This window comes from Pygocentrus nattereri, chromosome 5, assembly GCF_015220715.1.
Source record: "Pygocentrus nattereri isolate fPygNat1 chromosome 5, fPygNat1.pri, whole genome shotgun sequence".
NCBI classification, from domain to species: domain Eukaryota; kingdom Metazoa; phylum Chordata; class Actinopteri; order Characiformes; family Serrasalmidae; genus Pygocentrus; species Pygocentrus nattereri.
This window is the reverse complement of record NC_051215.1, coordinates 19,490,558-19,504,314: the sequence shown is the minus strand read 5'-3', so window position 1 is coordinate 19,504,314 and position 13,757 is coordinate 19,490,558. Positions and strand designations below refer to the sequence as shown.

General features: G+C 38.9%; 1 protein-coding gene across 1 annotated transcript in view; it reads left to right on the top strand.

Moving 5' to 3' along the window:
• nid1a (nidogen 1a) overlaps positions 1-8,065 on the top strand; it is a 49,782-nt gene extending 41,717 nt beyond the window's left edge. Inside the window, exons 18-20 of the mRNA XM_017685223.1 lie at positions 353-476; positions 2,561-2,673; positions 5,640-8,065. Coding sequence (XP_017540712.1) covers positions 353-476; positions 2,561-2,673; positions 5,640-5,770 — 368 coding nt within the window. The 3' untranslated portion in view covers positions 5,771-8,065. The remainder of the gene's footprint in view (positions 1-352; positions 477-2,560; positions 2,674-5,639) is intronic.
• Positions 8,066-13,757: the final 5,692 nt, after the last annotated feature.

The window sequence follows — 13,757 nt, the reverse complement described above, 5'->3', positions numbered from 1 at the left end:
ATATTGATGACAATACTGATGATGATGACGATGTTGATGATGATGATGATGATATTCATGACAATGATGATGACGATATTGATGACGATGATGTCGATGATGATGAAAATGATGACGATGATATTGATGACAATGATGATGGTGATGATGGTTAAAACAGTGACGACGATATTGATGACAATGATCACAATGATATTGATGATGATGATGATGATGTTGACAATATTGATGACGATGATGATGACGATGAAAATTATGATGACGATATTGATGACAATGATGACGACGATATTGATGATGATGACGAAGTTGATGATGATGATGATGATGAGGCTACTGTGCTCTTCTGTAGGTACACACAAGGTGGAGTGTATGAAGCCCGGATTCAGTGACCGCAGGCAGGTCCTGCAGGGAGTTCAGTATCCATTCGGAATAACCGCTTATGGGAAGAATCTGTACTACACAGACTGGAAGCGGTGAGACTGAGCGAGAACTGTCATATGTGTTGACCTGCCAGTGGAATCAGACACTTTCACTGGATATAATTACTGAACACAAGTAACAATAATCTTCATACAACTCTCTCATAATGAGACATGTTGGAAATATTGAGCTGATTTCTGATGATTTTATTTTTGCAGTGTATCGATTTATCACTCCTCACTCTGATCATTAACACCGTAAAGACAGCAGGGCAGGTGAGACGGTCACCGCTGGCTGTGAGAATGTTTTGAGCTGCGTTTAGATTGCGAGTGATATAAAGGCAGTCTAATGGTGAACGCGAGACCATCGCCTGTCCAAAAAAAGGACTATAGTGTCCAAAATCTCCTCAAAGATTTCAGACGCCTTTTTGATAATAAAAATAGATTCTAAAGTGAACTTCCAGTTAGCACCTGTCAACCTTACCTTCTCGTCTGTATTTATGTCGTCACTGCTTTCTTAATTCCTTCATTAGTTTTTGTCTGTCAGTACTTTCCGTGTGTGTTTTTTGTATGTAGTATGTAGTTTATAGCCGTCATTTCTGTTGTTCAGTTTTATTCTGAGAGTGAAGTTAGTGAGTATCACTCAGTTGGGCACCAACATTAACCTGAGTAACAGATTAAACACACTGCTTTAAGGATGTGCCAAAAGTCATCTTCAGTCTAGTCGAAATATCTAATATTCTCACTTTGACATGGTTGTATAAATATTATAAGATTGTATCATTTAATTCTAGTTGTCTTTTACTTGTTTAAGATGTCTTATAGAGACTACTGTCTCACTTTGAGTGAATTTATCTGCCAATACAGTAAAATCATTTTACTCAATAAAAAATTCTAAAATAAGTTAAATAATCTTAGAATCAGGTTGCAATAATTTTGATATGAGAAATATCAGAAATATTGACAAGATTTAAGGCAATTTCACATGCTACAATAACATTTTTATAGTGCAGTGTTAGTGAACAGTAACTTTGGGAATGTGCTTGTCATTTGAGTGAGACGTAAAATTCATTGTTGTCTTAAAGTATCAACTGTTACCAAAGTATTTCAATTATATATATATATATATATATATATATATATATATATATATATATAAAATATTTTGAATATTTGTAATACTTATAATATGTATAATGTTTATACTATGTGGATCCAGACATCTAGTTACTCTCTCTACAGTTTGTAGTGAAATCCTCTCCATTTTCACTGCAATATCAGTGCTTCTCACCACATATTTATCTAGTTTTGCTTCTTGTGTGTGGATTTGAGGTTTTGGAACCTCTTTGTAACTGAAGCTGATCACGTTATACTCTCTTTTTGCTTTGTTAAATGTGCTCCCTCATAATGAAAATATAGAAATTCTGTAAAAAGTTGGTGTGAAAAGGGGGAACACCAACATTTTTTTTCTAAATTTCTGCATAACTCAGTGTGTGATATGTAAACAGAGAGATTCAGAGTGGGTTTGGTGTGAAATAGATGTCTTTACAGTCGTGGTGATAGCAACCAGGGGTTGCCATGACTACAACACAGATATAGACATTTTATTTACCTTCCAGAACCACCAGAAAACCTATATGAGTGTTCTGAGTTTAGATGGAATGTTGATGATGGGAAAATAGTGGAAAATCTGGAATAATACGTTTTCTTTGGGGACTATTTTGCCGCACAGCACCCTACATGTATCCCTCCACCATGAATGGAGTTTAAGTTCTCTAAACTATCATAAAACAATGTCTCAGTCATCAGGCAGTGAATTCATAACCATTTCATGTAAGAACTTTCTTTGAGGGAGCTTTTAGAGGTGGACGTCTGGTTCCTATCACCACCAGCTCTGACTCAGTCATTTTATCTAGAACAGAACATTTTGCACCAAACCACTCTGAACCGCTCTGAGTACATCTGATCTGTTTAATTATGCTTTTTTTTTAATGATGGAATTTCCATTCCTGTCTCGTTACTGTTCAGCTCCCAGGTAAAAAAGTATTTGTCTCTGTTAGACAAGTTCTAATAACTGATAGCATCAGAAAATGTGTGTAAGTGTCTGACTTGCTGAGTGCATCTGATTTGTTTATCAGGGATGCTGTGATTGTGGTGGATCATCACTCTGGCAGAGAGACAGATGAGTTCCTGCCTCAAGTGCGAACACGTCTGTATGGGATTACACTGGCGTACAGGCAGTGCCCCACAGGTAAGACTCATTCCAGCTCATTTAAATATCAGCTATTTAAACAGCTGGTGATGGACAGGGTGCTGTGACATCCTGTACTTTACAGAGCAGTCCTGTTTAAGGAGCCTTGACTTATTCTCAGAAAGGATTATCATGTCTTGTATGTCAGATATTGCTGTGTTACATGCAGGAGTAAACCATGAAGATGTGTTCATGTTAAAATAGGCAGTTGATGCACAGTCAACGGCAAGCTGGATATTCCATTGTTTTAAATTGAACAGCAATGGAAATTTCTGTTACACCAAGAGTCCGGTTTTCCCAACATTTGCTGCCGATTGCAGTAATGGAGCCACAGATGCCAATTGTCTCAGTGAAGTCCAGGATCATCCAGTATCTGAAATAAACAATCAAAGCTGTTAAAGCTCTGCACACTGCCACTGAATTTCCATTGTCACACCTTCATTGTACTGTATTTCCACTTTCACACTTTTATTCACTGCGTTTTCACTTTTACTCCACTGCATTTCCACTTTCACTCTTTCTCTCCAGTGTATTTTCAGTTATACTTTTTCACTGCATTTTCACTTTTACTCTGCTGCATTTCCACTGTCACACTTTTACTCCACTGCATCTGCACTTTACTTCACTGCATTACAACTTTCATTCAGTGCATTTCCACTTTCACATTTTTACTCCACTGTATTTCCACTTTCACTCCACTGCATTTTCACTTTCACACTTTCATTCACTGCATTTCCTCTTTTACTCCACTGCATTTCCACTTTCACTCTTTCTCTCCAGTGTATTTTCAGTTATACTTTTTCACTGCATTTTCACTTTTACTCTGCTGCATTTCCACTGTCACACTTTTACTCCACTGCATCTGCACTTTACTTCACTGCATTACAACTTTCATTCAGTGCATTTCCACGTTCACATTTTTACTCCACTGTATTTCCACTTTCACTCCATTGCATTTTCACTTTCATACTATTATTCCACTGCATTCCCACTTTTATAGTTTCATTCCATCATATTTCTACTTTCACACTTTTATTCACTGCATTTACACTTTCACATTTTATTCCACTGTATTTCAACTTTCACTCACTGCATTTTCACTTTAACACTTTTACACACTGCATTCCCACTTTCACACTTTTATTCCACTGCAGTCCCACTTTTACAGTTTCATTCCACTGTATTTCCACTTTCACTCACCGCATTTCCACTTTTATTTCACTGCATTCCCTCTTTCACATTTTACTTCACTGCATTCCCACTTTCACACTTTTACTCCACTGTATTTCCACCTTCTTTCTCATAGTACACATTTCAACCGTAAATACTGATTTAGTCCTGCTTCTCAGTACTGTTTTTCACACTGTAACTGAGTGCTGCAGTGTGCTGCAGTGTGCTGCAGTGCTGATTGTGGAGTTCTTTAACCTCTTAAACTCCAAGCCTATTTTTGCCAATTTTCGCCTGAAATGACATACCCAAATATTAATGCTTTTTACTCAAATATTATATAATCCAGAGGCAATTTTAAGAAGTATTATTACTCAAAAGCCTTTACAAAATTAATTGAAAACACTTGAAATTATTGAAATTAAACTATAATGGCCAAAATATGGTAAAAATAGGAAAAAAAACAAGGCGCTTTTCAAAATTTCTTTTTTCGTTTTAGATTTTAGGGACCATAAACTGAAGAGGTCATGTCCATGAAATGTTTTTGCAGTTCCATATTTTGCCCCTTGGGGTCAAATTTTTACCATGTAAAATTTTAAACTGATTACCCTCACTGATCAGAAGTTATTCACTCTAGAGTAGACAGTGTACAATACATTTCTGTGTACATTTCTCCAAGTGTCCCTTTGGAAGTCTCCAAAGGACCACAACTTCTCCAAATTAAAAAAAACTAATTTTCTAACAATTTTTGCAGGAAAAAAAGTGTTTATGTATTACCTACTCTTGATGGCAACATCCTATGGTGTATTTCTTTACATTATTTGACAAAATTTTGTTATAACAACAATTTCAACTGTATTATAAAGGCCAAATAAGGTGTTTACCGTGCATGCTGCGCTAATCTTCCGGGTTATATCCCGCCTCCCCTGTTGCGCGTCCGCCTAACGTGACACCTGGTTGGTCGACAGGTTTGATTGACGTGTCGTTGGAAAGGGGAGAATCTCAGCTTTACGACCACATGTGTTTGAAAGCGATACCCCAAGGAGAACATATTTTAATTTGGGTTTAAATTAGACATAAAAGATTTCTGCCTTCTTTTTTTTCAAGCACTCTTTGCACAAAAAAGAGGATTACTACCGAACGCATTACCGGAAATACACGGGTGTGGTGTCATTTTGAAGCCAAGAAGGAGAGGTAAGCGGAGCTGTAAGCGGCTTGCGTGTAATGTGTTCCTCCGACCGCCAGGGGTCGTTACGCACGGCTGCTGAGTTTTCGCAAAAAAAAATCTCCTGTTTGAAACGCCACACTCTTTTGGCTCTAATTCGGAAACCCTACGTCGTACAGTAAAACGGATCATCGCGTCGTAATCCGGAGAGTCAGACGGTTTGAATGATGCATCACATGCCCACATTGGATCAAATATGGATTTATAAAAACCGCAAATATAAAAAATATTAAGCTTATTTTTTAATAAACCTTTTGCTAACAAGGTATATATTTGTATTAGGAAATACAGCTAAACTGGCTAGATAGCTGGCAAGCAGAGGTTCTAAGCTTTCATATGACATATTGGGTGTCTATATTGACCCTATAATTATTCATAAACACTGGCAAACATTAATTATGACACATTTCGCACGTAAAGAGGTTAAATCACATAAACAATACACCAATATTCTGGGTGGGGGTGGAGGATCCGTGTACATTTGCAATCTTAGAAAACAACGTGATAAAAATGGGCAAAATCAACAATTCTTCTGAGTAATAAAAACGCTGGTTGGCTGTTTTTCTGTCTGCAGGTCGAAGCCACTGTGCCGTTAATAACGGAGGGTGCACTCACTTGTGTCTGGCGACCCCTGCCGGCCGCTCATGCCTTTGTCCAGACAATGCAGCAGACATGAGCTGCCAGGAGCAGAGAATTCAGGTGTAGTGAAGCAGGAACAACCATCATCGCTGCCTTAATCAACACTTATCACTCAGCATCAGTTTTCTCACTGCTTCACCACCATCACCGACATGTTACAACACAACTTCTGTAACGTGTTCTATAAAACAAAGCGTCCTTAATTACACACAAAAAACCTGTTTCCAAAGAGCCGAAATATTTACTCTTGGTTATCTGCCTGTTATCTAACTAACAACACACACAGTATCATGGGTAATTATTACTGTTGATCATAATAGTGTCGCTTTATTTTAAGGATGTTGGGTGTCTTGATCTTTAATAAAGAACTTTAATAAAAGAAATAAAATATAAGAAGAGAAAAAAGAATTTTAAAATAATATAAGAAATTTAATAAATTAGACACTTCTACATGGTTTATTCACTGTGCATGAAACTTTATTCATTATAATAAAGTTAGTTCTGATCAATCTGTAATTGTCAGCATTTGACTCCTAAAGGTCTCAGGTAGTATTAAATGACTTCTGGAGTTTATTGCATTAGAGCTAATAAAAGTTTAATAAGTAATTCATGCTTTAAGATGTGTTCCATGTGCTGAAATACAGTTTTATCTCTAACTAGAGGAAAAAAAATGCTGAACAAAATTGCGACGTGCATCACAAATTCAGCACCTATTCATGTTATTTTGGTTGCTAAACAGACAGATAAACAGAAGAATACTTCACTAATATGATGGCATGTGTTCCATACAAGGCTTCAAAGGGTAAAACTGCACTTTAGAAAATGGAACATGCTTGAATTATTAGTGACACATCAGCTTTTCAATAAGAAACTCAAATAAACCAAAAACATCTGAGAACCAAATGCTATGCAAATACTGTGAGGATTTAGTTGATAATTCATGCTAAATAATTTGTATAACAGTGTCTTAAAGTCTTTATTGAGCTTTATTACAACAGAAAATGCTGTTATTAGTGATTTTCACAGAATGCATGTCCAGTTATGTGGTAATGCAGGTCAGAACGAATACAGCTTAATGCAAAATGATTAAACCATTTAGATATTTCTAATTTGGATTTTTCTGAAGAAAGACCTCAATAGAGAATCAATGTCTTTCTTAAAATAAAGTGATACAATAATAATAATAGTAATAATAATAATCCAGGACCTTTGATATAACTTTGTCTTTCAATGATTTTTTTGGAGTAACGCTTTAATTCAGTGCAGAAGATTCTGCAGTTCCACGTGAACTTAAAATAGGATTCCAGCTTTCGCTTCTTGTTCAAAAGTTAAAGCTGGAATTTCATAAAGGTCTACAGTCAAGTAAATCTGAGTGACACTGAAGTTTTCAGTATCAACAAACAAAATAAATGTTCAACAATTGTTGCGTTTGTTTTACTGTTGAACTTCATGGCTTTGTATGTCTTGCTGTGCTGTGACCTGCTGTTTGTTTTTCCAGTATAATGTGTTTTTCAGTGTAATGTGTTTTTCAGTGTAACGTGTTTTTCAGTGTAACATGTTTTTCAGTATGCCGTGTTTTCGGTATACGACGTGTTTTTCAGTATAACATGTTTTTCAGCATGTGTTTTTCAGTATGTGTTTTTCAGTATGACGTGTTTTTCAGTATGACATTTTTTCCGGTATGACGCGTTTTTCAGTATGACGCGTTTTTCAGTATAACATGTTTGTTTTTCAGTATGATGTTTTTCAGTGTAACGTGTTTTTCAGTATAACGTGTTTTTCAGTATAAAATGTTTGTTTTTCAGTATGACGTGTTATACGTTGATCATGTTACTCATGTTTTGAGTGGCGTCATATTAAAGATTCACAATGCAAATTTACTTTCTTTAAAAATATTTTGCACTCGTAGCCGAGTTCTGTGTTTCTGAAGCTGGTTTAGGAATGAATGCTCCGTGTTTTCCAGCCTGTCGCAGCTCCAGCAGATGTGTGTTTGTGATGTTTGTGATAATCTGATGTGGCAGGTAGAGACTGAAAATGAAGGAGTGAGACATTGAGGATAAAAACATCAAACAGTAGTCATTACGATTTGTGTTTAAACAAATTAGAATAATGAAAAGATTTGGTGGGATTTTTACTTAACAACCCATTAATTGCAGAAAGTACTGTGATATCACTTTGAAGACAAAAGGATCCACGTGAATTCATTATTATTTCATTAACAGCTCAGAACTGATTTACTTTCATGTCCTTTTTGTCCTCCTGAAACCCAAAATAAGAGTGTATGTTACCAAATAAGAGCTATATTTGGAAATATCTTTGTTGTAATTCGTGTCCAATAAAGCTATGTTTTATGTTAAAGAACATTCTGTTATTGATTTAATGCTAATTTACATACCATAAAGGATACTCTGTCTTATTATAATAATAATAATAATAATAATAAGAAGAAGAAGAAGAATGAGTCACAAAATCTCAAAGTGCAAACAAATATGTTATTAGTATCTACATTTTATTATTAATATTGTCTGGAATACTCTTCTAGTGTTCTTCACAGAACTTCTTTTTGCAGTTCTATGAACTCTCATGGTCTTTTAGTTCTATGACTGTTTAGGCAACCAGGTTACTGACTTTAAGTTAAACGTTGAATGAAGTTGAATTATTAAGATCTCTGAATGATTCCTCTGATCATCTCCAACCTTTAACTGTTCTGAGCATGATGGTCTTTTCCACTGAGTTGGTTCTTCTCAGAATGTGCCCAAAGAAAGAGCTTCAGTTTGTTTCTCTGGGTTCTGAATGACCGTCCTTGCTATTTGAGGTTCTCTCAACAGTCTTTACCAACACCAGCGCTCAGAGGCATCTGTATTTTCCTGTCTTGCTTGTTTGTTGTGCAGCTTTCACATCCATAAAGAACCATAAAGAACCACAGAGAACCGATCCTGGAAACGTCAGATGTAGAGACAAATCACTGCATTTCCAGATCTGCTGATTTTGGTTCTGCAGAGCCAATCTGTGTTCCAGAGTTTAGGAGCTCTATGAGAAAATGATCTTCCACTGTATCTCTGTATCTCCAAGTTTGGCTCTGTTGCTACTGTTGTCTAGACTATATCAAAAAATGTGTAGCTATAAATTAGTGAATTTTAATAATATATTTAAAATAAAATTTTAATACAATTTGGTTTCACTTGAGTCACCACAAATCAGCCATAAATTCAGTTCATGCTGTTTTCCAGACCTGCTTATGTTGAAAATAACACTTTAAATGGTTTTACTCTACATGGATCCATTACTGAAAGACTAAATGAGTGTAAGTACTTTGGCATCTGGCTTGATGAGAAACTCAGTTACCTTACAAACGAACTGAGGCAGGAGCTTGGATTCTTTTACAGATGCTAAACCTGTTTCCCAGTGATCAGCCAGAAAACCACAGTGGAGGCAACTTTCCTGTGTGCTCTTGATTTCGGTGATGTGCTGCACAGAAACGCCTCAGCAAGCTCTCTGACCGCTCTGGACCCTCTTCATCCCTCTGAGAGTATTTTTCCATTTTATGTACTATTATTATTTCCCTACATTTTTAATGTCATATTTTATTGTTTTCTGTTAATGTTTTATTGTTTCTTATTATTATGTAAATATTTTGGTGTGTAATTATTGGTGTGTATTTCTTTAATAATCTTAAATGTTTTATTATTTTATTTATACTTTGGAATCTTTATTTTAACAATCTTACTTGTTTTCTCTTCCTGTGTCTCTCAGCCACACTGTCAATGAGGCCTGGATTTTAAGGGGTTAAACTTAGTGTCCATCTTAAATGAAGCATGATCAAAACAGGTATAACAGCCATAACTGCGCATTTACCAGCATTCAGATACCAAATTACATTAAACTCAGTTTAAAACACAGTTACGAATGTGAAAAAGTGTTAGAGCCCGTGCTTATAATAGAGCAGCTCCGTTTTCTTCTTACGTTTCTTCTTCTTTTTCGTTTTATTGTCTTCAGAGAATCGCAGTTATAGATCTAATGTCCCCACCAGGGCTGCAGTGGGATTCACACTGGACTCTATTTCTACATCTGCAGATACTCTAGTAAACTGTCTATCTGTCTATCTATCTATCTATCTATCTATCTATCTATCTATCTATCTATCTATATATATATATATATATATATATATATATATATACATACACTGCTCACAAAAATAAAGGGAACACTTAAACAACACAATATAACTCCAAATAAATCAAACTTCTGTGAAATCGAACTGTCCACTTAGGAAGCAACACTGATTGACAATCAATTTCACATGCTGTTGTGCAAATGGAATAGACAACAAGTGGAATTTATTGGCAATTAGCAAGACACACTCAATATAGGAGTGGTTCTGCAGGTGGGGACCACAGACCACTTCTCAGTACCTATGATATCTGGCTGTCACTTTTGAATGTTGATGATGCTTTCACACTCGTGGTAGCATGAAACGGACTCTACAACCCACACAAGTGGCTCAGGTAGTGCAGCTCATCCAGGATGGCACATCAATGCGAGCTGTGGCAAGAAGGTTTGCTGTGTCTGTCAGCGTAGAGTCTGGAGGCGCTACCAAGAGACAGGCCAGTACACCAGGAGATGTGGAGGAGGCCGTAGGAGGGCAACAGCCCAGCAGCATGACCACTACCTCCGCCTTTGTGCAAGGAGGAATAGGAGGAGCACTGCCAGAACCCTGCAAAATGACCTCCAGCAAGCCACAAATGTGCATGTGTCTGCACAAACGGTTAGAAACCCGACTCCATGAGGATGGTATGAGGGCCCGATGTCCACAGATGGGGGTTGTGCTCACAGCCCAACACTGTGCAGGACGCTTGGCATTTGCCAGAGAACACCAGGATTGGCAAATTCGCCACTGGCGCCCTGTGCTCTTCACAGATGAAAGCAGGTTCACACTGAGCACATGTGACAGACGTGACAGAGTCTGGAGATGCCGTGGAGAGCGATCTGCTGCCTGCAACGTCCTTCAGCATGACCGGTTTGGCAGTGGATCAGTAATGGTGTGGGGTGGCATTTCTTTGGAGGGCTGCACAGCCCTCCATGTGCTCGCCAGAGATAGCCTGACTGCCATTAGGTACCGAGATGAGATCCTCAGACCCCTTGTGAGACCATATGCTGGTGCGGTTGTCCCTGGGTTCCTCCTAATGCAGGACAATGCTAGACCTCATGTGGCTGGAGTGTGTCAGCAGTTCCTGCAAGATGAAGGCATTGAAGCTATGGACTGTCCCGCCCGTTCCCCAGACCTGAATCCGATTGAGCACATCTGGGACATCATGTCTTGCTCCACCAACGCCACATTGCACCACAGACTGTCCAGGTGTTGGTGGATGCTTTAGTCCAGGTCTGGGAGGAAATCCCTCAGGAGACCAGCCGCCACCTCATCAGGAGCATGCCCAGGCATTGTGGGGAGGTCATACAGGCACGTGGAGGCCACACATAATACTGAGCCTCATTTTGACTTGTTTTAAGGACATTACATCAAAGTTGGATCAGCCTGTAGTGTGTTTTTCCACTTTAATTTTGTGTGTGACTCCAAATCCCGGCCTCCATTGGTTAATAAATTTGATTTCCATTGATGATTTTTGTGTGATTTTGTTGTCAGCACATTCAACTTTGTACAGAACAAAGTATTCAATGAGAATATTTCATTCATTCAGATCTAGGATGTGTTGTTTGAGTGTTCCCTTTATTTTTTTGAGCTGTATATATATATATATATATATATATATATATATATATATATATATATATACACACATATACAAAAACCAGCCATAAGGGGTGTACTTTGTGTACTTCTGGTGCCGGTCCCAAGCCCGGATAAATGGTGAGGGATGCATCAGGAAGGGCATTTGGCGTAAAACTTGTGCCAAAACTATCATGCGGATCACAAATATGATTGCCATACCGGATTGGTCGAGGCCCAGGTTAACAACGACCGCCTCCAGTGCTATTGACCAGCAGGGTGCCGGTGGAAATTGAACTACTGTAGGTCGAAGACCATCAAAGAGGAGAGGAGGAAGCGGGTTAGAAGGTGGTGAGAGAAACTGGCAAGAATGTGTTGGGTGTTTCGTCTGGTCAGAGGAAAGAAGACAAGGAAAGTTGTTGGTGGAATGAGGAAGTCCAGGAGAGTATTCAGAAGAAGAAGGCAGCTAAGAAAAAGTGGGATAACCAGAGAGATGAAGGAAGTAGGCAGGAGTACTGTTAGGCTAGTCACATAGCGAAAAGAATGGTGGCAAAGGCAAAGGTTCAGGCCTATTCAGATTCAGATTCAGATTCAGATTCCTTTATTGATCCCAGGGGGAAATTGCAGTTGTTACAGTTGCAGCCATTTATGTAAAAATAAACACTTTACTAATAATTTAAGACAATAATGAGCTATGATGAGCTGTATGAGAGGCTGGACAGTAAAGAAGGAGTAAAGGACTTGTATCATTTGGCTAAACAGAGAGATAGAGCTGGAAAGGATGTACAGCAGGTTAGGCTGATAAAGCAGGGAGGGAAATGTACTAGTGAGTGAACAGAGAGTGTTGAGTAGATGGAAGGAGTACTTTGAAGAACTAATGAATGAGGAAAACGAGAGAGAGAGGAGGACAACGGGAGGAGAGATAGTGGATCAGGAAGTGCAGAGAATTAGTAAGGTGGAAGTGAGGGCAGCTTTAAAAAGGATGAAGAATGGAAAGGCAGTTGGTCCAGATGACATACCTGTGGAGGTATGGAGATGTTTAGAAGAGAAGGCAGTGGACTTTTTAACCAGGTTGTTTAACAAAATCCTGGAGAGTGAGAGGGTGCCTGATGAGTGAAGAAGCAGTGTATTGGTCCCCATTTTTAAGAACAAGGGTGATGTTCAGAGCTGCAGTAACTACAGAGGTATAAAGTTGATGAGCCACACCATGAAGGTATGCGAAAGAGTTGTTGAAGCAAGGCTAAGGCGAGAGGTTCAGATCAGTGAGCAGCAGTTTGGTTTCAGAAAGAGTACCACAGATGCAATTTTTGCGTTGAGAGTGTTGGTAGAGAAGTACAGAGAAGGTCAGAAGGAGCTACATTGTGTCTTTGTGGATCCAGAGAAGGCATATGATAGGGTGCCAAGAGAGGAACTGTGGTACTGTATGAGGAAGTCAGGTGTAGCTGAAAAGTATGTTAGGGTGATGCAGGACATGTATGAGGATAGTGAGACAGTGGTGAGGTGTGCAGTTGGAGTGACAAATGGTTTCAAGGTGAAGGTAGGGTTACATCAGGGATCAGCTTTGAGCCCCTTCTTGTTTGCAATGGTGATGGACAGGTTGACAGATGAGGTCAGGCAGGAGGCCCCATGGACCATGATGTTTGCAGATGACATTGTAATCTGTGGTGAGAGGAGAGAGCAGGTGGAAGAGAATCTGGAGAGGTGGAGGTTTGCACGGGAGAGGAGAGGAATGAAGGTCAGTAGAGATAAGACAGAATACATGTGTGTGAATGAGAAGGAGGCAGGTGGAAAGGTGAAGATGCAAGGTGTAGAGGTCGTAAAGGTGGATGACTTCAAATATCTTGGGTCAACCATCCAGAGCAATGGACAGTGCAAAAAAGAGGTGAGGAAGAGGGTGCAGGCAGGATGGAGTGGGTGGAGACGGATGTCAGGGCTGATGTGTGACAGAAGGATAGCAGCAAGAGTGAAAGGGAAGGTTTACAAGACAGTAGTGCGTCCTGCTATGATGTATGGTTTGGAGACTGTGGCTCTGTCTAAAAGACAGGAGGCTGAGCTGGAGGTGGCGGAGATGAAGATGCTGAGATTTTCGTTGGGAGTGACAAGGCTGGACAAGAAATGAGCAGATCAGAGGGACAGTGAAGGTGGAGCAGTTTGGAGATAAAGCCAGTGAGGCCAGGTTGAGATGGTTTGGACATGTGTTGAGGAGGAATAGTGGATATATTGGGCAAAGAATGTTGAAGATGGAGTTGCCGGGTAGAAGGAGAAGAGGTAGACCTCAGAGAAGGTTTATGGATGTAGTGAAGGTGGACATGGAGATGGTCGGTG